Source organism: Rhipicephalus sanguineus, chromosome 3 (assembly GCF_013339695.2).
Source record: "Rhipicephalus sanguineus isolate Rsan-2018 chromosome 3, BIME_Rsan_1.4, whole genome shotgun sequence".
In the NCBI taxonomy this organism is placed as follows: domain Eukaryota; kingdom Metazoa; phylum Arthropoda; class Arachnida; order Ixodida; family Ixodidae; genus Rhipicephalus; species Rhipicephalus sanguineus.
Genome location: NC_051178.1, coordinates 148,202,723 through 148,225,597, shown reverse-complemented (window position 1 = coordinate 148,225,597; position 22,875 = coordinate 148,202,723). Strand labels below are relative to the sequence as shown.

At 42.9% G+C, this 22,875-nt stretch overlaps 2 protein-coding genes across 3 annotated transcripts in view; both read left to right on the top strand.

Annotated features, from left to right (window-relative positions):
• The window catches only part of LOC119387429 (RNA polymerase II elongation factor ELL), a 79,318-nt gene that overhangs the window by 21,574 nt on the left and 34,869 nt on the right, over positions 1–22,875 (top strand). The gene's annotated exons all lie outside the window — the stretch shown is intronic.
• LOC119387428 (putative elongator complex protein 1) lies at positions 6,157–20,840 on the top strand (the record flags this gene model as incomplete). The annotated part of the gene is given in 13 exon segments (XM_037654821.1): positions 6,157–6,418; positions 6,528–6,665; positions 6,999–7,080; positions 8,047–8,128; positions 10,017–10,102; positions 10,329–10,428; positions 10,720–10,810; positions 12,422–12,545; positions 12,623–12,719; positions 17,746–17,976; positions 18,562–18,738; positions 19,594–19,705; positions 20,679–20,840. Coding segments are annotated over 7 exon segments (935 nt in total), but the record flags the coding sequence as incomplete, so codon positions are not given.

Here is a 22,875-nt window from a genome sequence, read left to right as displayed (position 1 = left end):
ACCTTGAGTGTGCAGCGTGCCTGCTCCCACGCGTGGGAAACGTGAAAAAAAAAAAAGCCGTGTGTACAGAACGCTCAGGCGCACTATATGTAATGTTTTTTGTTGGCGTAAAGACGGTATTTGAGGTGCAGATATAGTACGTGTCTTCCAGAACGTACGCGGTAGTCATACAAGTTGGACACGCCTCGCCGGTAAAGTGAAAAAGCTCTAGGCTTTCGACGGCGCGCGTTGTTGCGGCCGCCGGCGTGCACGTTTCCCTCGTTTCTGTTTGCTGTTTTCGTGGTTTGCATACACTGCGATGACGTTGGGCGCTATAACAGAATCGAGTGAGTGTACGTGATTGTGGGAGTTATGTGCGCTAATTCTAGCATATGACATGTCTGATCTCGACGTAGACGGCGTACGCACGCGCTGGGTGTCGTTCGGGCCCTAGTACTCGCATCTGTTTATCTGAGTATTTAAGGATGGGTTACGTTTGTAAAACATGCGGTCAATAACCGCATGTTTTACAAACGGAGGATGTGCTTTGTTGTTAGCCTTATTTTTTATTATGTCTGTGTGAACCACTTATTGTGTAGGTTTTGCAACCTTTACTGCAATTTCATTTTCTCATCATAATATCACGTTCTGCTTTTCAGATACCGTTTTTCATGGTGCTCACGCTGGACAAGAGCGACAACCTAGCAAGCCACAAGTCTGATGCCTCAAGCCGTCACCACTTTATTTATTCTTAATCACAAGGAATAAATATGGAAACATGATGGCGATTTCTGCTGTTCATTTAGCACCATATGACACTGTGCACATCACAGTCACACATTTTAGTTGGCTATACTCATAGAAGCATGTAAATGAGGAATACCCAAACTTCTTAATTGGAAATCACAGACCATCTTTTCGCCCTTTCTATATAACTTTGTTGGAAATATGTGTTGTTTTGACGAGTTTTATTAAATAATGCTAAACTGAACTATTCTTTTTTTACAGTCGCTGGGCAGAACGGCAAGTATTATTCGACTTGCTTAAAATGAATACTCCACTATTTCAACAGTAGTCGCGCAAAAGTAGAGCAAGGATCAAATGAGTAGCTTAAAATACTTGTGGAGTCGCTTGATGCTTCGGTGTGGGTCCCTTGACTCCCCTAGGAGCGTTACGGGCAAGGGTCGTCTGACTCCCTATGAGTGGTAACGTGATCCTCCCGATGAGAGTCTTTGCACTCTTCCTAGAGGGTCAGGGGACTCTCCTAGAGCAAGCCGACCCTGACCCACCAAGAGAGTCACCGTGACTATTTAAAGAGAGTCCTATACGTGGCAAGTCAGAACTCTCCGAAAAGAGTCACGCATACTCTTTTTTTTCTTAGAGTGTACGACGAACCTAGGTATTGCTTCGTGCGCCCATTTAAATGCTGTAATTGCTGTTATCATTGCGCTTGCATGGCAGCACCACGTGAATGAAGGCCTCGGCATGCAGCTCTATAGTGCAGAAATGGGCTCAGGCTTCCTATATATATAGTCACGATTATGTGACTCTGTGTTTATCTATGAGTGTTTGTTGGGAAACAAAGAAGCACTTGCCTCTATCAGCGTTCACGGACGTTTGATTTATTAGACAGATTTAGTTGGGCGTCCGCAACAACGTACGGACGCCCAACTAAATCTGTCTATTGACCAAGTGTGTGTGTGCGCGTGTGCGTGGGCGTATGTGTATGTGTATGTGCGTGCGTGTTTGTGCATGCGCGCGCGCACGTGTGTGTGTGCGTGCGTGCGTGCGTGCGCGCGCGCGCGTGTGTGTGTGTGTGTGTGTGGTGTGTGTGTGTGTGGTGTGTGTGTGTGTGGTGTGTGTGTGTGTGTGTGTGTGTGTGTGTGTGTGTGTGTGTAGGAGTGTGCGCAGGCCTGTGTGTGTTATATCTACCGGTTGTTCTCATTTCCACTTTCAATGTGTGTAGATAAACCAGTGTGCTCTTTATTGACAGCCTTCACCTATATTCTTTTTCGGCTGGGAGTGGGCCTCTTTATCGACCTCCACCGCAGAATCAAATGATCGACTGCATTTCATTAACGAGAGGTCCACGCATAGCGCGCGCGTCCCATGTCTCTTTTGGCCATGCAGGCTTATTGTCTTGGTTTTTCGAGCGAGCAGAACGTTTCGTAGGTTACCGCCGCCTTGAAGACTATCTCTCTAACTGATGCAGTAGCGTTTAAATGTTCTAGTTAGTCGATTCGATGCGGCCTATCATTGTATCTGAATAAACCAACAAGACAGTGTGAGTACGTTTATATCCCGAAGCGCGCTTTTAGTAAGGAAAGCAATATTTCAAGAAAAGTGAAGGTCTAATTAACGTCACTGAAGTTCATATATAATTAATAGACGTTCAATTTGCTTGCAGCCTATCCTGAAAGAATGAGTTGAAGGCGCTAATTAGAACGTTGTTTTTTATTTATCTCTCTCTCTCTTTGTCCTCTTTCCGAAACATTACCCACACCGGTGTAGAGTAGCAAACCGAAAATTCACGTCTGTTTAACCTACCTCTGCCCTTCCTATTTTGAATGAAGATATGAGATGATGTAATTGTGCCAGTTAATTACTCCAAAATGTTCGCGCCTTTACGCATTTGAATGCAAAGCGGGATAGCATGAAGTGACTCGGCACAGTTGCTTTGTCTAGTCCGTTGCCAAACTTTGCAAAAATTGTCCCTTGGGCAACTCGCCCTTCGCCACTCAAGGCTTCAAGCTCAGATGCAAGGAAAATGACACGGCTCGAAATAGGTAAACAAATGCAATCAATGTCTGTAGCAGTGAACTGCACAGCATAGTAACGTACGTAGCATTGGATAAGATTCGTTTTCCGTGCAGCTAAAACTGAACGTGAACTATACTTGTGGATTTGGCGCCGCGGTGACTCGACTGCTGGCCCGGAAAACGCGGGTTCGATCCTTGCCGCGGTAGTCGCATTCCGGTGGAGGCGAAATTCTGGAGGCCGTGTACTGTGCGATGTCAGTGCATGTTAAAGAGCCCCAGGTGGTCGAAATTATCCATTTCCTTCCACTACGGCGCTTCTTATAGCATGAGTCCGTTCGGGACGCTAAATCATATAAACCAACTTTTGGGAGATGCACCTGCACCTGCGCCTTTTGTGTGCAATATATATACATGAACACCCAGTGAACTGTTCAACGAGTACCGCTGCTCCAGTTTATACAGTGTACATTCACCCAACAAGTTTGTTCAATAATAAGAAGCATTACAATTTCTGCTCCTCGCTAAGCGAAGGGTAAGATGCACGAAAAGAAGAAAATAGTAAGCGTATCCTTTATTATCTCTCATGTCAAAGCTGACGCAAAAAAAATCTGGGTTAATATGAAGGCTAATATGAATTTCAACAAGTCATATATAGCAATACCAATACAAACTATAAGGCTAATAGACGAACCAATTGAGTCATCAATATTGCAGTTGAACCCTTACATACAAATATCCAGCTTGTTAAACCAAATACCCATATTTCCATAGCCGAATAGGTGCCAGACCAAAACTTATACGGACCTATTCGACTAAATACAAGTCTTATACAGCTCACTAATACAAACTAATAGGCTAATAGAAGGATGTATTAGACTAATACATCCATCTATTAGGCTAATAAAAATTTTATAAGCCAATACATCTAATAGAAAAACTTATTAGACTATACACGCTTCTATTAGAATTTTGCTAGGGTATGCCTTAAATGCACAAACTATTCGATTTCTAATACCTTTGGTTGCTCTGTCCACATCTAAATGCAGTGATTAACGAAATTCCTAGAACAGGAAAAACTCGTGACCGGGAATATACGGATATGGTGGCATCTGCATAATAGCCAATGTGGTGACGCACCTCGCCTAGCGATTGAGTATATTGCGTCCCATCTGTTTTGGCGACCATCTCAGTTGTACTCGAAAAAATTGTGCTAATTTCTTGCATTAAAAACAACCAATCGCTAGAATATTTCGGAGATAAAAAAAACTTTGGTCACGTGGGAGCCTTCCGAATTTCGCAGAATGTCGTCTCAGTGTTGTTTGTCAGAAAAATTATTCTGAGAGTGTTGTTTCTCGTTTCAATACTAAATTTGGTTTAGATACTACGCAAAAACGTTTGTGTACGATGTTCGAAGCTCAATGATATCACTGCAATTTTTATTAAATATACGCCTCCAGGAATTTTGCCAAAATGTTTCATGTTTGCATTTTCCCCCTTATAATATTGCGCTATATATGAATATCTGAGTAACGATTACTTACTCTACAGAAGCCATATTTTGCGTCAAAAGTACTTTCAGACCACTTACATTTCTAAATTTTACGAGAAAAAAATGACACATTTGAGAAAACCGTCATTTTGGTCCACATTAAGACGCTATTTACACCACGCGGTGCTCGAATTACAAATCATATTTATACCTCAATATAAAGCAAATTAATAGTAATTCTTATATGGCAAGTTTTATCATTACAATTTTTGTTTAAGGAAGAAAATAATTTTTTGAAGTTTCCCATTGACGGCAACAGGAAATTTCAAAGAGGAAGCTACCGTGTGACCAAATGGGAAGACTATAGCCGTCAAAAATTATTTTCTTCCTTAAAACAAAAATTCTAATCATAACTCTTGCCATATAAGAATAACTATTTATTTGCTTTATATTGAGGTATAAAGATGATTTGTATTTAAGCACCACTGGTGTAAATTGCGTATTAATGTGGACAAAATGATGATTTTCTCAAATTTGTCATTTTTTCTCGTAAAATTTAGAAACGCCAGTGGTCTGAGAATATTTTTAACGCAAAATATACCTTCTGTAGAGTAAGCATTCATTACTAAAATATTATTATATAGCGCAATATCATAAGGGGAAAAATGCAAACATAGAACACTTTGGCAAAATTTTTGGAGATGTGTATGACCGAAAAATTGCAGTAATATTACTGAGCTTCGAACACCTTAGACAAACCCCTTTGCTTAATATCTAAGCTAAAATTGGTATTGAAACAAGAAACGGTACTATAATAATAAATCTTCAGATAAACATCACTCGGGCGACATTCTGCGAAATTCAACTCTGAAATATTCTTTCTGAAAATTTCTCTCTGAAATATTCTAGCAATTCACTGCTTTCAATGCAATAAATCAGCACAATTTTTTCGATTACATTTAAGATGGTCGCCAAAATGGCAGGGGAGTTTGGCGTGGAATGCCCCGTAAGACAGTCCAGTCGGGATCATTAGAATCCCGACGCTTCCATAAACGCCGGGAAAATATCCCACGCTTTCATCATCTTTCACAGAAATTATGCCGCCAGCTCGGCACTCTGTGCCAAGTTGCTGCTGTAGGCTTACAATATTGCCGAGCACTGGCGTAGCCAGCGGGGGAGGGGCGGAATAGTTCTTACTGCCCCCCTCCCCCAAGAAATTTTTCAATTTTGTATGCGTATATACACACGCACACATACAAACGCACGCACGAACATGTATAAAGTATGGTTGAACTCCCCCTCTCCCCCCAAAAATTTCTAGCTACGCTACTGTTGGCGAGTTAGCCTAATCGGTACTAAGCGAAGTAACGCAATCTGTGTACCCAATTTGGGAGATACCAAGAACAAAATCCAATGAATGAAACTCTGAGTTTGGATTAGAAGAATAACTTTTATTGAGGGAAAGCGAAGGTAGCGAAGGGGTCTAGGAGCTAGATGGGTGGGGCCCTATTAAACTCTGCTTATGCATGCCACCAGTCTTATATACTTACGAGGAGAAAAGAAATTAATTTGCGGCATAGAGAACCGGGCCATAACCGGGCTGCTATTCAGGACATTGTCAAATTCCGCCATGCTGTTATGTTCCGCCATTGGTCAACTCTGATTGGCCCATAGAGCTGCAACGGCTTCTCTGATTGGCTTCAAATGCCGCCATTACGAATTTTGACAATGTGTCGAGATTGACGTGAATCTAAACTGAGAAAACCACTCGTAAAAAGACAAATTAAATATAATATTCTTTTTTATCCATGAAGTTTTAAACACATATATTGTCAACGTGTGCTATTTAAAAATTTTATTGTGATTTATAGACGCTGTTATGGAGAACATCACCGTCGACTTTAGCGAAACATTTGAGGTTAGTCGACGACACTGTGTAGTGCGTGCATGCGCCAATGCGGTTCCGTATTTGTATGTGTGGTGTTCTGCTGCAGCGTTAAATCTTCAAGCGGCGCGTTTTCTGTAACGCGCTCAGAAAATATCAGCCATGCGGAATCTGCAGCTTCGACATACTTCAACAAAAAAGCTGTCACTGGCAGGCACAAACAGCCGGATTTGCTCCGACGCCGACTCCGGAAACGTTTACGTCGTCGATGGGAATTGCATCGTTTCTTTCGGAAGAGATCTCGAGGTACTCACGCCGTTTTTAGTTCCTGCATGCTGCACGGTACTACCAGCACTGCTAATAGCAGTGGCATTCATGACCAACATGATGATTTGAATGAACTGATGTTTTATAGGAGACCAAGACACTGGTTGACGAGCTGGGCAATGACAGCGACGTCGTATCAAGCTTCGTTTTCTTGTCGGAGTTCCAGTCGTTATGCATCGGAAAGAAATCTGGTGATATACTGATGTACGATGTCAATAAATGCAAGGTAAGCAACGGGGTTTCTTTTGAAAATGCTTCACGGCTTGACTCTTTTAAACCACTGATCTGAAAACGGCCTAAGGATGTTTCACTGGTTGGCACTGAAGTTATTGAAGAAAGAGAAACAAACAGCTTTAGTGGTGAATGTGCGGCAGTGATCGCGTGCTGTAGCCCAAACTTGGCGCATTTCTAGCGCGGTACTGTTTCGCGTCCTCCTCTTGTTTACATTTGTACTTATCCTGAACGCTACAGATGTTTGAACGCGTTAAACAAGCATCGCGGCTCAATTTAGCTTTTGAAGTATTTGACCTTGATTGCCCTCCAATTTGGTTGTCTGTAGGCACAAGCTGTTGGCAGCGTTACGGGTGGCATTTTGGCCATGCAATGGAGTCCAGATTATGAGCTCGTCGTTGTTATTTCAGGTACGTACGTTTTCGTTTGACTATTCCACCGTTTGACTCCATGGCTTGCGTGTTTTGTGGAATTCCACAAGTACGACTTCAAATGGTAAATTGAAACAAATAAGGTTCGCAGGAAGGGATCATCCGTCACCGAATTAGGGAAGCTTCAAGTCAACCTTTCAGCTAGGGCACTCAGGTGACAGATATCATACTCCTTGTCAAAACATTGCTTTTAGGCAGAGGCTCCCTTTGTATATCCACTGCTGATCGCCGATATCAAACTTTGATGACGTACAGATATACAGCTGTGATGGTGGGATAATATGAAATATTACTAGTTGTGGTTTTCGGAGGACCGGTTGATGTTTATAGTTGATCTTTGGATGACTGGCTAATGTTTGAAACATTATGAAAAAACGACTGCTACCTTCTATTTATGTAATTGTCAAAGCTGCATGCATTTCCTTAGTTAAAATTTTGTGCGCGGTATGAAGTTCATGTTCAGAGTGTAAGTAAAGGGGTCACGATAGGGGTCTCGCCGTGACTTACTAAAATAGTTCCACCCGCAGTCAATATTGTATGTTCACGTATCGCATATTATGAGTTCAACATTGGTTATTCCTCTGATGCACTCAATACATTGCATATCTTCATATCTGCAGCACATTTTTATTATCTAAGAGAGAGATAATAAAACGAAAGAAAGGCAGGGAAGGTAACCAGAATTGGTAGCATCCTTATTATCTAAGAGCTCACCATAGAAGGAAATAGAATCAGCATTTATCATAGGACATTGCTTTTAAATACAAAGTTCATAACTCGAATATGTTGAAGCTCTTTGTCACGGAATGCAGACGTTTGAAAGATACCATACTCTTGCGTACAAGCTGAGGAGAACAAGGTAGCATAATGTAGCATGAAGTGCTAATACTGATTACCGTTTCTTCTATGATTAACATTGCGAAGCCGGTGTTCCTTGAACCTTAGGTGAAGACAAGGTGTTGCTTATGACGAAGGAATTTGACGTGATCTCAGGAAAAAGACCTCCATTCTGAAGAATTTGGTGAATGTAAGTAATTGGCTTTTGTTTGATGTCATTAGTTATTCTGGCTTTCTTTGTTTTTCTTTAATGCTGTCTTGTATCCAAAACTAGCCATACTGCATATATATACATATATATAGTATATGTCATAGCAGTGTCATTTGGCTTTATTCTTTAGTGTATTGCAATATTTACAGTAATGCACAACTTGCAAGTCTCAATTGCTGAGCTCACTGCATTGTTTCATTGCCATGTCATCGTAGCTAAGTGGTGTTTTATGCTTTTTAGTCGTGAATTAATATGGATTGCTGATAAATGTGTCAAAGTTGCATAATTGAAAAGAAGTCAAGGTGTAGAATGATGCTTTGTACACGTTGTGTTGTGTCCTCATAATGTAAGAGTAATGGAATATCGATTTGATGATCCTGGCAATAGCAAAAGCTTTCCTGGAGTGTTAATTAAAATTGCTAGAACAGTAAAAGCTTGTTCATTCGGATTTCACGGGCCCAGAAGAAATGTCCAAATTAACCGAATGTCGTGTCGAAAGTATCAAGAAAACAACAAACAAATGTCTGTTACATCAATATGCTTTCATTTTCTTGATGAATACGTAAATCCTGTACTTATTTTGCATAGCAGCAGTGTAAAAGCTGCAATTTTCGACATCCTGCGACTTTGTTCTCAATGCGACCATGGTGCCAGACTGCCATGTTTAATTAGCTAAAAACGTGCTCTGCGCCCCTCCCTTGTAAAGTGGCCGGCAAATGATCGTTTGTTCATCACAATGTAGCAAACGAGTTTTATGTCAACATACCGACCGCGGCTGAAATCTCTATCTTCAACAGCTTCCACCATGTATGAGCTTTGTGACATTGCACGCACAGTTCATCAAGTTAAAACGAAGCTGCACAGTGCCGGATCCGCATGTGGACGAAACCATGGTCACTAACTGATGAAAATAGCGATGCAGACAGCGCCACATCGTTCCGGTTGTCTGTGAACGCTGTTTTTGCTCTGTTGTGTCGCTTGGTAATCAGCGCGCTGCGGGGATCATCTGAATTAACCGGGTTGCTGCCGAATTTGACCGAATTAATGAGTTTGATGCCACTGAACAACGCATAATGTAGCCGGGACACATCCGAATTTTCCAAATTAATGAGGGCCGAATTAACGATCTTTTACTGTACAATGAAATGCAGCAATATTACTGGCCGCATTTGTGTGCTGTGTGTAAATGAATGTTGTATATGCTAGGCAGAGGCTATATTATTGAAATGCCATAGTTGCTCTGGCCGGTGTTACTAGTCCTGACAGGTTTATTTCACAAATTGTTTTATAATTGCGGGTCTCAAACAGCAGTCATAAAACATTTAATTCACAGGGTGTGTCTTTTGTCTTAATACAATTTTAAAAAATTCAATACAAGGTTTAGAGATATCACTTTAAAAGTAATGTGCTAATTTCACTGGCTTACTCGGAAGTGCTCCCTTCGAGCAATGCATTTATACCAGCACAATGGCATTATAGGCTCAACACAGCATAATAAAGCTTTCAATGTTACCAGAAATTGTGGTGCTACTTCATATGTGTCACCTGCATATAATGAATATGTGAATGGTTAGTATATCATCTGAGTAGTTTGAGCTCACATGCTTACCCATGCTATCTCTGCCAATGTTTCAGCTTCACGCGAACCAACAGTAGATGTATGCAGATGACACTATGAGAGCTAAACAAACAGGACCAGCAATTCAGAGTGTAGAAGCCATAAAAGCTTAATCAGCTGGAGCATCTGTGAGGTTCTACTGTGTACACACTTTCTAATTTGTTTCATGCCACTTCCATAGAGAGCAAACAGGTTTTTCATCTTAAAAGCTTGATATGTAATTCTTTGTTCACAACTCTAATTTTTTAGGTGTTCCTATCACTGCTGGCTGGGGCTCCAAAGAAACTCAGTTTCATGGATCTGAAGGGAAACAAGCTGCCAAGGTGGAGGAGAAGGTATTGTCTCGCAAACATGTCTCGCTCAGCATTAACTTTTTGAAATTAAAGTACATTGCTAGCTGTTAAAATTAAGTCATAACTTCCAACTTTGCTTGCTTACATATCGATGGCTAAACTTTTTTTTTATTTTCTGAGGTCCGTGGCTGCTTGTAGATGATGATGATTGGTTGGATAGCTAATGAAAGAGTAATGTACTGTGTTCTTTACGTTTTGCAATGTGCAGCCTCCTGAGCCTGCCTTCTGGTGGGACGACAAGTGTTCTCGTGTCTCATGGCGCGGGGATGGCCAGTACTTTGTCACTTCTTGCATCAACCCTACTGTGGGTACGTCAGATGAAGCCTCCCGAAATTATTTTGTTAGATTATAGTTTTGGTCCAGTTTCATCGTTTTTTCTTCTGTAACATTTAACAGAATCTCTTTATCTCATATTATTCAGTAGCTTCAACTTTATGCTCAGACATATACAACACATACCAAAAAGTGTGGCCTTACTTAAGCGTAGTTTTTTGCTTAATGATTGTGTGTTTGCTGGGTACAAGAATATTGCATGTCTGCCCCCACTTGTCAATATCAGTACCACACGTGTAACAGCAACTTTCTGCATATCCTTGCAGGAAATCGTAAGTTGAGGTTATGGAGCCGAGATGGCACACTGCAGTACACAGGCGCAGACATGAATGGCCTGGAACAAGCCCTTGGTTGGAAGTGAGTGCCTGAAGCATTACGACTGATTTCTTTTCGCTAATTCTTGGTTAGCGAGTGGTTACCACTCTTCCAAGACTTACTGTGCTTTCAAGTGAAAAATTACCAGGAGGTGAAGTTCCTTGATTTTGTACCATGCTCTATATGGACATTTTCTTGATGCTAAACTAGCAGCAGCCAAAATTTAAGGTAGCACTGAAATTCCAAGATCATCTTAGTCTGTTCCTCAGGGGCTGACTGTCACCAAAATCAACACTATAACGAGGCATCTCCTCAAGTCGTGGTATGTTCAGAACTGTCCCAACAACATTGGGGACGTTGCCTACTGTGTAGGCCCATGGCCTTTGCAACATGATAAAGAGGGGGAACGAAAAGCAGAATGAGAAGCGATAAAATGGCTGTTTTTTCGACTGCTTCTATCACCTTCTAAAGAAGGGACCAAATCATTGCCGACATGTGAGGACTTTAAACTTTGCCTGGTGCCTTGTTTAGTCTCTAGAATCTTCCATCCAGCTAGGCATATTTCTGATGAGCTTGTTTACGTATGGGTACTTACGCTAATGTTATTGTAGCGTTAGTGAATATTGTTTATCTTCGGTGCAAGTTCCACTGAGTGCACTTGACTGGTAGTTGCAAAAAATACTACATGTCATGGTCAGGGCTCTGCTTCTATGAGTGTGTAAGGCGTTCACATTATTAATAATCAGCAGCTCATTAGCATCACCAAAAGTTAGCAGCATAATAAGATGCATTACTTGATGCCCTTTCAATTTCTTGCATAGTCCTTGCATAGGCATTGGGTTGTTTTTTTTCCTTTGTATTCCTTGGGTAATCCCTTGTTTTCACGCTGGATACACTAGAGGAGCAGAAAAGGGGCACTCATTGGAAATGTATCTGCATTTGCGAACTAGGGAAATTTTATGACATTCTAAAATAAATACTTAGCAGAATCAAATCATAGACTTGATTAATGTTATAGATATTTGCTTTGAGGAAGATGAATATTAAATGCATTTAAAGTTATGTACAGGCCTGTAATCTAAAAAATGTGTTACAGAAACTAGTCACCTAAAGCGATATATGCAACTTTGCCTTGTGTGCATTGTTTGCGGTAAGGAAATCCTGGCTTCAGCCAATGCTTCAACAAAGCAACTTGTCTTCATCGACGCCCTGACAAAGATTAGTCACCTTATTGAAATGTTGGCTTCAGCTTTAGAGCTTCAGCCTTCGTGGGTGGTTTCAACCCTTATTCAACCATTCTCACCCTGATCTCGAAGGATCGCTTCATGTAAGGATCTCAGGCGCTCACGATTAATCCCCAGTCTCGCATAATGGCATATCTCATTATCGAATCACATGGTAGTTCTGGCATGTAATATGTCAGGGTTTAATATCATTACATCTTTTTCATCACTTCAGTATCTCCATTATAGGTTGTGCCTTGTTTGGATATTTAGTACATGACCCATTCATCTAGTAGATGACAGTGTGGTTTCATGACAATGTGAGGGGTTTCCCTCACACAAGTTGTTGTCGGTGACCTTCACAAATTATGAAGGCAGCCTTTGTGAAAAGCCGTGGTGGTTTCCTGAGTTGTCTTTTTTTTTTCCTTAGGCCTTCAGGCAGTGTGATTGCTTCAAGCCAGCGTCTACCGAACAAGCACATGATTGTCTTTTTTGAGAAGAATGGTTTAAATCATGGAGGTTTCCAGCTGCCCTTTAGATCTAATGAATTCAAGGTACCTTTCTATCACTATTTTTTTTTCTTCTTTCTTATCCATGAATTGACATTAGCCTGCACTTTGTTTTCTTCAAGGTGAAGGAGGTATCCTGGAGTCCAGACTCTACCATACTGGCTGTGGTTGGGTCAATGTTTCCGTCCAATGAATCATCACTGCCTCCCAAAGAACTAGGTAAATGCACTTTTTAGTATTCCATTAAAAAAAAGATAAAAAAATGGGAGCATTTTTTGCATGTTTTAAATATTTTTATGTGTAAATTTTACTCATTATTTTCGAGGCATGCAAATATAGCAAATGCCAAATCCTAGAAAGTTGATAATACACTCAAACCTCGTTATAACGAACACGGATATAACGAATTATCGGTTATAACGAAGTAAATGAAGAATAGTCTTGTAATAGCTACAGTGCTACAAATAAACGTTTATAACGAATTTTCGGATATAACGAAGTTATTTTCGTGGCAGATGCGACTTTGTTATAGCGAGGTTTGAGTGTATCCGAGTCTGTTTGCTTTTGTGTGCAAATTTGGTGTAATACAGTCTCCAGTTAAGGTGCATTGTAGTAGAGAGAGAGAGAGAGAACAAATTTATTTAAAACAAAACCCAGTCTGGGTCCACTCAGAGCAAGGCCTAGTCGTCAGACAGGCCTTGAAGTGTGGAGGTGTTCGATCAGTGCTTTCGTGATGTCTGCTGAGAAGTCCACCAGCCACTCCTCCTGGTTCCAGGTCTTTGTGTAGTAGGTGTATGTCCGAGGCTGCTGCACATGACTGCATGGCCACCTGGACAATCCGCCAGAATGTCGGCATTGTAGAAGTTGTTTAATGTTTAAAGGGCCCCTCACCAGGTGACAACGATTTTAATTAGACATTGGAAGTTGTTGCGAGCCCAATTAAGAGCATTATGCCACAAGAATTTTTCTAATCGGTCTGTTAGAAGCTGTGAAAAACAATTTGTAGCGGCGCGAAACCATGATGCGAGGAGGCGAGCTGCAAACCCTTGCCGCTTGCCCCGTGTGGCCTTCGCTAGCAAAATCCCTTCCCTGCCCTCTTCGGCACGCGAGCAGGAGGATCACATAACGCATAGGCATGAACACATCACGCGCACACAATGTCACGAGTGCATGACGTGCACGAACCAGCCCGAGCCCCCGAGATGAGAGCGGTGTTGTGGCGGCGTTCTTCGCGCTTCATCTCTGCAAGTTATGCCGAATGCGCCCTTCCCGATCACTTGGCTTTCAACCTATTACTGAGCACGAAAGCTGCTACATTTGTACGGATGCGAGACTAGCGGTGTGCCGCATGAACATCTAGTTAGACGCGGGAGGATAAATGAGCCTAATGAGGGCTGGAACGCGGTAGAAAATTAGTTTCGTTGTAAAGGCTGGCGTCTGCACGATGCGCAAAGCGCGAAAACACGAACGCGTGCGAAACGGAGGTAGATTAGTCTCGAATCTTGCTGCGATTCGCAGTAAAAATTAAAGAAAGAAGATGCACACATTCCGTTTATGTGTATTATTATTGCTCTCAAGATTTATTCATCCATTCAAGCAACAAATTACACAAACTACACGTCGTGTCAAATAATTATTGTAGTGTCACGTGCTACTGTTGGCGACGTCAGAGCATATTTGTCTACGTATGGGGGCGACGTCACAGCACTACCATCTAGGGCACTGCACGGGTCGGATTTTACGGCCCGGGCCCGCTTTATGAAGCCCGAGCCCAGCCCAGGCTCGTGGTTCCAAGCGCGGGCCCGGCCCGGGCCCGTGGTTCCAAGCGCGGGCCCGGCCCGGGCCCGTCGTTCCAAGCCCGGGCCCGGGCGTTCATTACTAAACTAATCCAGGGCACGCTTGTTCATGACCAGGCCCGACCCGGGCCCGCTAGAGGATATTAGTTGTTGATGATGATCATTAATGATGCCGTGCACTTTGTAGCGGGCGATTGGACGGAAAATCCGGTGTGTACATGCATCGAAATGTTGCTTTGCCCGCGGTGGTAGCTCAGCGGTTAAGCTGTTTCGCTGTTGAGTCCTAGGACGCATGTGCGATTCCCGCGTCCACAGCGGCCGCAATTTGATGGGGACGAAATGCAAGAACACCTGTGTATATACTTATCTTTAGGTGCACGTTAGAGAACTCGAGGTGGTCGAAATTAATCCGGTGCCACTACGGCGTGCCTCGTAATCATATCGTGGTTTTGGCACGTAATACCAAGGAATATAAATGAAATGTACCGTATGTGTCAACCTCGAATAAAAGACCGAAATCTTTATTCCTCCCATGGGAACAACCGTGATCTAGCCCATTGTTAGTGCTGTTTATATATATATATATATATATATATGTATGTATATATATATATATATATATATATATATATATATATATATATATATATATATTATATATATATATGTGTATATATATATACGTGATCTGGCATGCTTATAAGGAAACTCACCACGATGTACTTGTTACTTTGACAAAGTCTGGTCCAGCAGACGAAACGTTAGTGAAAATATACAGTGCCAATCTATATCTATACTGGTGAAAAAAAATAACACTTCAACTGTTTTTCTATTTTTATTAGGGGTGTGCGAATATTCGAAATCTCGAATATTTTTCAAATAGTGTTTGCTATTCGATTCGCACTGGAATTTTACTATTCGAACTATTCGAACTTCCCAAAAACAAATACAGTCAACGTCCGATTGAAAGTGACCCCTTCAGATTTTCAATATGCTTCACCTCGTTACGCTGTCGTATTGCGGCAAAGCTGCCTTTCAAGCTCCATTACGGCCGAACTTTGCCAAGACTGAGCCCCGTATTCACAAACGCTCCTCGACTCGAATTTCGTCCTTCACTTGAACAAGTCGAGCACAGCGCCGCTGTTCGACCGAAAATGACACCGCGCTTTTCAAGAATCGCTGCAGATAATCGCTGATATGCAGTGATTTGTTCCGCCTAGAAACGGCGCTCCCATAGACTTTCTCAAGTCAAGGTGGAGCGTTGAGTGAAGGGACGTTCTAGAATACGGGGGACAGTCAACGTTCGATTGGAAGTGGTCCCTAGATTTTCAATATGCTCCACCTCATCACACCTCGGTATTGCGGCAAAGCTGCCTTTCAAGCTCCGTTACGGTCGAACTTTGCCAAGACAGTCAACGTCCGATTGGAAGTGGTCCCTAGAGTTTCAATATGCTTTACCTCATCACACCCCGGTATTGCGGCAAAGCTGCCGTTAAAGCTCTGCTACGGTCGCAAATGTACTGACTCAAGAAAACACTGGTTCCAACATGGAGATGAAAGATGGTTCCAACATGGAGATGATAGATGTGGCAGAGGTGGGGGCTCAATTAATGCTGTTTTGGACCTGAAATTTGAGCAGGAAGTCCGAAAAATTGGAAGCCGAAACTTTTCAGCATCCAAAATTTCAGATGTTCTTATATCGATGTCTATGAGGCGGATTTGGAACTCCGGACTTGAAAGGAGCACACCCTTGTCCGCCACATCAGTTGGGCTTCCACAGAAGTTCAAAGAGGAGAGGCTGAGGAAATGGCATCTTTGCCTATCACGTGTGACGTGTTGTCGGCAACACTTTGGTTGCACCAAATCATGTACATAAATACAATTCAGCCTCTACATTGCCTCATTCTTGAAAAAACAACTATGAAACACCACCCCGCCAGTGCTTCATCAGCCTAGCAAAAAGAAACACTTTCATGTTGCTATCTCATAAGAATATGCTTGGGAATCCTCTCTAACTTTTTTTCTGCAATTTCGCTTCGAAGTATTCGAAAAATATTCTAGAAATATTCGAATATTCGAGAAATATTCGAAAAATTTTCGATTTGATTCGCACTCACACTTCAATATTCGAATTCGCTTCGCACCCAAAATTTTGCTATTCGCACAGCTCTAATTTTTATTGCTAAGCTTTACTAAGAGCCAGCTCTTTGCACGTGTCACTTCAGCTTGGCACAGTATACCTTAGACCATGCAATGCATAATGTTCGCGTGTGCTTGAAGGCCCGACTTACGCCTTTTAATGAGCGGGTCCGAGTCCGGCCCGGCCCGCAGCCTCAAGCCCGGGCCCGGCCCAGGCCCGCGGCTTCAAGCCCAGGTCCGGCCCGGGCCCGCACTTTCAAGCCCGAGCCCAGCCCGGGCCCGCCGGAAAACGCTTCGGACGGGCCGGGCCCGGGCTTTCGGGTTGGCCCGGGCCTGTGCAGTGCTCTACCATCTTTTAGGGCCATTCCATCATGTACGTCATCCCCTCATTCTCTGGGCGCGCGGCTGCTAGAAGAAGGGCAAGCAGTGTTCAGCTTGAAATTTGACCCATTTACGCGGTGCATAGCGTTGCAAATTTTGGCAAGCGTAATCGTGAACGCCCAGTGCATACATTGCGCTCGTCAGCTCAATATTGTCAAACCTGGTGAGGAGCCCTTTAATATACAGTCGTACTCAATATGAATTGGAACACAGTGCCCATGGACGTACTGGCTCCAAGGCTATACACCATTTTCCGGACACGCTAAAGCACCGCCATCTTGGACTGATAACGTTGCAGTTTTGTATCCGTATCATATAAACAAACAGTGCCTACGGTGAACTCGCATGCACGAAAACGCTTGGGCCGGTACATTCAACGTTTAATGACCATGATCATTTCATATTACAACATAGAAAACAGGCAGATCAATCGCTTATCAGTCCAAGATGGCGGCGCCCATGAATCGAAAATAAAATCGTGTATACAGTAACACTGGCAAATGTTAAATTGGTTTACAGAATGCCAGTATTCAGTGTTCAGTTCACTGATTTTTCATATGTCGGCAACGCTGTGTAGTATTGGCACAGCATGACTACATTTCGATGTAGTAATGTGGAAATTGATCCATTAGTCTGCAGTACCCAGTATTTAGCAAACTGTATGACTGTTTTTTATGTGAACAAATGTAAGAATCATCTAAGTTGGGTCAGTGGCAACTCCCAGTTGCTGTTGTGGATGTTACACAGTGCTAATGTAACACAATTGTTATATTTTATTATTCATGTTGTAACAGCTGTGACTAACAGCATACTTGAAATTGGTGGGGACATTACCTCTTTGGTCTTTTCATTGAAAGGCATATTTTTGGGGGGCTAGTTGACCACTGTGGCTTTATCTAATGTCTTTTGCACGATTGTTTTTTGTCCAGTGCTGCTGTACAGCATGAAGAACTATCATTGGTATCTGAAGCAGACGTTGCAGTTCAGCATGGGTGAACTCGGGAAACTTGCTGATCTTCACTGGGATGAGGGAAACATGCTTAGTCTGCATGTGCTGTCTCTTGACGGGCAGTACTGGCATTACGCATGGTCTTGGGCTGTGCACAGGAGCCACTGTGGGACACAGGAGAGCACTGCCAACGTGACTGTCATCGATGGAGGTAACAAGATATAACTCTGTGACCTTTATGCTGCCTGGACTCTTAGTAGCTATCGTGTGTTCTGCTCACCAGAAGGCCCTGGTTTCAGTTATCAGCTATGTCAGCCATACAGAAGTAAGGCAGAATGCCAAGGCAATGATGTAATTAGGCTAGGTGCACACCACTGCGGTTACACTTAATGTGGAGCCTTCTGGTGTGGCTTCCCTGACGAGCCACTGAGCGGGAACAGTTTCTTAATTACCTATTCTTTACTTTGACCTTTTTCCTTTTTGACAAGCCAGTCTTTCATGCTGACTGGTATGCTAACGCAATTGTGGTATGCACAATTAGGGATAAATTAGACATGCAAGAACACCTGCAAGACATGCAAGAACACCTATCAGTTAGCATTATTGGGAAGTGGCCATTGCTGCTGTTTTAGTGCATTCTGGTTTGCCGTGGAACCCAGTGTGTGAGTAAATGTTTGTGTGCACCCTCATTCTGTTCTTCAGTTTTCTTAAATTCCTTCACTACATCTTACATATGCAAATAATACAGCATATACATGGATATAGTTCGCCTCACCTCTGTTTGCTGTTTATGCAGATACTGTTCTGGCAACTCTCTTCAAGGTGGCTGTTGTACCCCCACCAATGTGTAGCTTCAGAGTCAAGACAGCTGCATCTGTCAATGACGTGGCATTTGGAATTGGGCAGCATGAGAATGATTTTGCCATTGTTCTTCAGGACGAAAACAGCCTCGTGTTCGTGCTCAGCAGTCCAGGTGTGGATGTTAATCTTTCCCACTTTCCTTACTGTCTGTTCATTTACTTTACCAGTTAGGTCTTCTTCAAGCTGAACCTCTGGTAAGGTGTAGGACATGCAAACTGGGAAAAAGACTAGCCACCACTCATCTTTAGCGTGTTTGGTATTCTGGTAAATGTAAGGGAATTTGCGTAATACCATACTACTGGATGCTTGCAGTAGTAACATCTGGTCAAGCCTTGTCTAACTACTGTTACTGGCATGTTTTCTGCTGTTCAACATGTGTTCATGCAAAAAAAAGATTTTAAGCTTGATGTGTTCAAGACTACAACACTGCTGCAAATTTGCACCAGCAGCGAAGTAGCATAGCAGTGAGGTTACTGATGTAATGGCTGCATTTGACAAGTTAAGTCTTTGCACCTCCAGGTGGTGCTACTACTTTGTCATTAACATTTGCGTCCAGTAATTTGCAAATGCTAATAAGTTTGCAAACTAAAACTCTCTAACTGTGTGTGGATGAGGATGTGCTTACACACATGTGCAAATGCAGTTTTTTTTTCTTTTTTACTTAAGAATATTCATAGTTCTCTGTTCACTGCAGAGCTTCTTAAAGCACGGAATCCACATAAATGAAATTTCATCAAAGATGATGAATCCACTTGTTGACAGTGGGGTGCAGAAAATACTTCCCTGTAAGCCTGTAAGACAAGCACATTTATAGCTCACCTGAATAGGATCCTAGATGATTGACAGAGTAGATAAAAAATTCAACAGCCTCTTTTTTTTTTTTTTGCGCATAGTATTTGGCCAGAGAGCAATTAATAAGGATCGTACAGAAGAATTGTGCAGTCAGTCATGGCAGTTTGTTTTGCAGGAGATTTTGTGAAGCCACCCAGCAGCAGCTGCACACTGCAGCTTGAAGGTGCAGGTGGAGAAAATGGCTTTGAGGTTACATCGAGTATACCTGAATGCTATGGGCCATACAGGTCAGTACTACCTTACTGCCTCAGAAATTGCTGCCGTTACGTGTTGCAAGTCTAAATTTTTAACCCTTATTATGACAAGCAACAGTAATTATCAGCCAGATAATTGGGACCACAGCCCATTCTGTGAGCCTCTTGTTTCCCCTGTCAGGTGGACCTATTCTTTGTCTGCAGATTTTTTAATATCATTGCTTCATTCAATTTGCCCTCAACTGTGTTTTCTTTTTTTTTTTTTTTTGACACTAATTTAGTTACCCATAAATGCTACCAATTATTTGTTCTAGCCATTACAGGACGTCCTTGGCTCCACTCCTTGATCTTACTGTAGTTGAACTTATAATGTGAGCCTTTTATCTCCTATGTAACACTCCTTAAGTTAACTTCCTTTCAGGTTTCCTTATTAGTCAACACAAAAATTTGGGCTAGTTGGTGGGTGCAGAAGCGCCTGTCCTGTTTATGTGTCTTCTTCTTACAACTGTGTTTGTTCCGCTGCGCTTGCTCAGATGCGCAAGAATCCTTACTAGTTTCCAGAATCGTAAGTTGAATTTCATGGCGAAGAAATTTTTTGGCAATGATTTCTGTTTCTTTCCCGAACAGATAAAGGGGGGAGTGCACATTTCTGGTTCACTAAGGCGCACCAATAAATTGTAATGCATTTTTCTTTCCCACATTATATCACTATATTTCCATTTTGTGTTATTCTCAAACTGGGTTGCATGTAATACAAGCAGTCAACCTCTTCTTATTATGCTTCATTTCTTAATATTTAGCCACTGAATGTTTTCGCATCTGTGAATATTCTTTTGATCACTTGCACAAAGACACTGACCAACCATCCCACCGCAAATCACAAACAGGTGTAAATGGGAAGATACAATGATTCAAGATTATGTGACATTAAAAGGGCTAAAGTGTGATGCTTTCATGCTTTTATTGCACCTGAGCACAAACTGAATGGTGTGTTGTATATTTACAGAATAAAACATGACGGAATTCAAATACCTGAGCATGCTATGAGCCTGCACCACTGGACATGGGCCTCCAAAGATTATCTGTTGTGTGTGTGTACCAGTGAGGAATCCCACCAGCTGCTGCGAGTGGATATCAAACATGGACAAGAAACGCATCTCGTTGCAAAGTAAGTTATCAGTAGGGGTGTGCGAATATTCGAACTTTTGAATTTTTTTTTAATAGTGTTTGCTATTCGATTCGATTTGCACTGGAATATTGCTATTCGAAGTATTCGAACTTTCAGAAAATAAATATAACGGCTTATATAATAGCAGAAAATAAATATAACAAAGAAAAATAGGCATCCAGTGTGCTTGGTCTTGCGTTTTAGAGCGCTGACGTGCAAAACTGCTAGCCGCTTCCACCGATGCTCCAAGCGGTTGCTGTGCGACGAGCTTGCCCGTGGTCCGCTGCCGATGCATAAAATGCCCATCCACGATTCCGAGATCTGTTATGAGTCATCATAAGTGTGCGACAAATGTTTTGCTTTGGCATTGACATTGCTTTGGATTACACTTCTGGGTTCCTCAGCCATATTACAATTGAACAGCAGTTTTCTATCACTTTGCTATTATTACAGTAGAACCTCGTTGATACGCTTCCAAAAAAAACGTGTAAAATAAACGTACGATCCAGAAAAATGTACGATCCGAATCGAGTAAAAATTGAGGCTGACAAGCCCATATTGAGGTGCAAGTGCAAAAAAACATTTATTTCTAAAAAAACATGGAGTGACTCTTCGATTTTCAAACTCCTGGCCTCTCGCTGGCAGCCATTGGTCAGCCAGGTAGTTCCGGTCCTGACCGGAAATAACGTCATGGTCACGTGCGTTGAAATGCCGAGACAACCCGAATATTGCAAAATCGAACTCTGGGACAGCCAGCGTAAACGTAAAGAAACGCTACTGCCGGGTCAGCAGACGAAACTTTGTGCCACATGAGCGTCGGTTCTTTCTGCATTGCCGCTTGGAAATATGGGGCTAGGTTTGCCCAAGAAGGGAAGTGATATTCTCGAGCATACGCATTTGGGATACGATCACATACGTTCACAAGATCACGCGCGACTCGCCCCTTCCGTGAAGAAAACTGCCACCCCGCTAAAGGTTTAACAAGCTCAACTCTTCGCAGTGCACGTAACAATCGCGGTACGACACGATATGCGAAATCTCGCGAAAGTGATAAGCATCCCCGAAAGCGACATCTGTTCGCGGATATCGCATACTGCGTCACACACTCGCGCTGATCAGTTTGCGTTCTGTCTTAATTAAGATATGCGCTGGTATGTTCGCCGCCACTCGTAATCGCACCATCTCGCACGGCGGAACGGGCTTTAAAAGATAACGCCCAGAGTAATGGCAACCGAAGGTGAAGTCCCCAAGCGCCTGCACTGCGATCTGTCGAGTCCTCACAAACATGGCGGCGAGCGCGCATCGTCTCGTTTTGGCGTCTGATAACCAGAAACCTCCCATATATCTTCCAGAACAAATTTTTTCTGGCAGCCTCTGACGACCCGCTGGTAGGCAGAATTGGCCAGCCTGAGAAAAAGGAACGCCGATTGGAATTGCGCCGGGCGGAGCAACCCGAAAACGAACGCGCTCCGGGAGAAAAGTGTGGGGGAAATTATCGGCCATATTCACTGGGCACAATGGCGGCGTTGCTATGGTTACGTGTCGCGGCGTGTTGTGCAGCGGCGGCATGTGCGTTTCCGTAGGTCTTGTACCGAACCGTGGTGGACTGGAGAAGCGACAACCTCCATTCTTTGGGCCGCATTGTTATTTCCCCCGGCTGTTGTTGTAGCCTTGGGGTCTGAACAAAGTTGTGTGGAATGAGTGTGCATCCGTGTACCGGCTACGGATGAAGGATTTGCAATGCTCAGCAAAATCGTGCCAAGTGCTACAGAAAATACTTTTTTTTTTTTGAAAGCCGTTTGAAGATTTTGACGGCCAGCGTCGCTGCCTGCCTTCGGGTTGGTGTGTGGTTGACAGAAAGCGGCGACCGAGCAATTCGGAGAAGACACGGAGAGGACGATCGAGCAATTCGGAAGAGATGCGGAGGGGACGATCGAGCAAAGCAGAGAAAGTGCGGAGGAGACAACTGAACAAAACAGAAAAAGCGTGGAGGGGGGTAAGGCACTGCGGAGAAGCTGCCGTCGCCGCGCGGCGG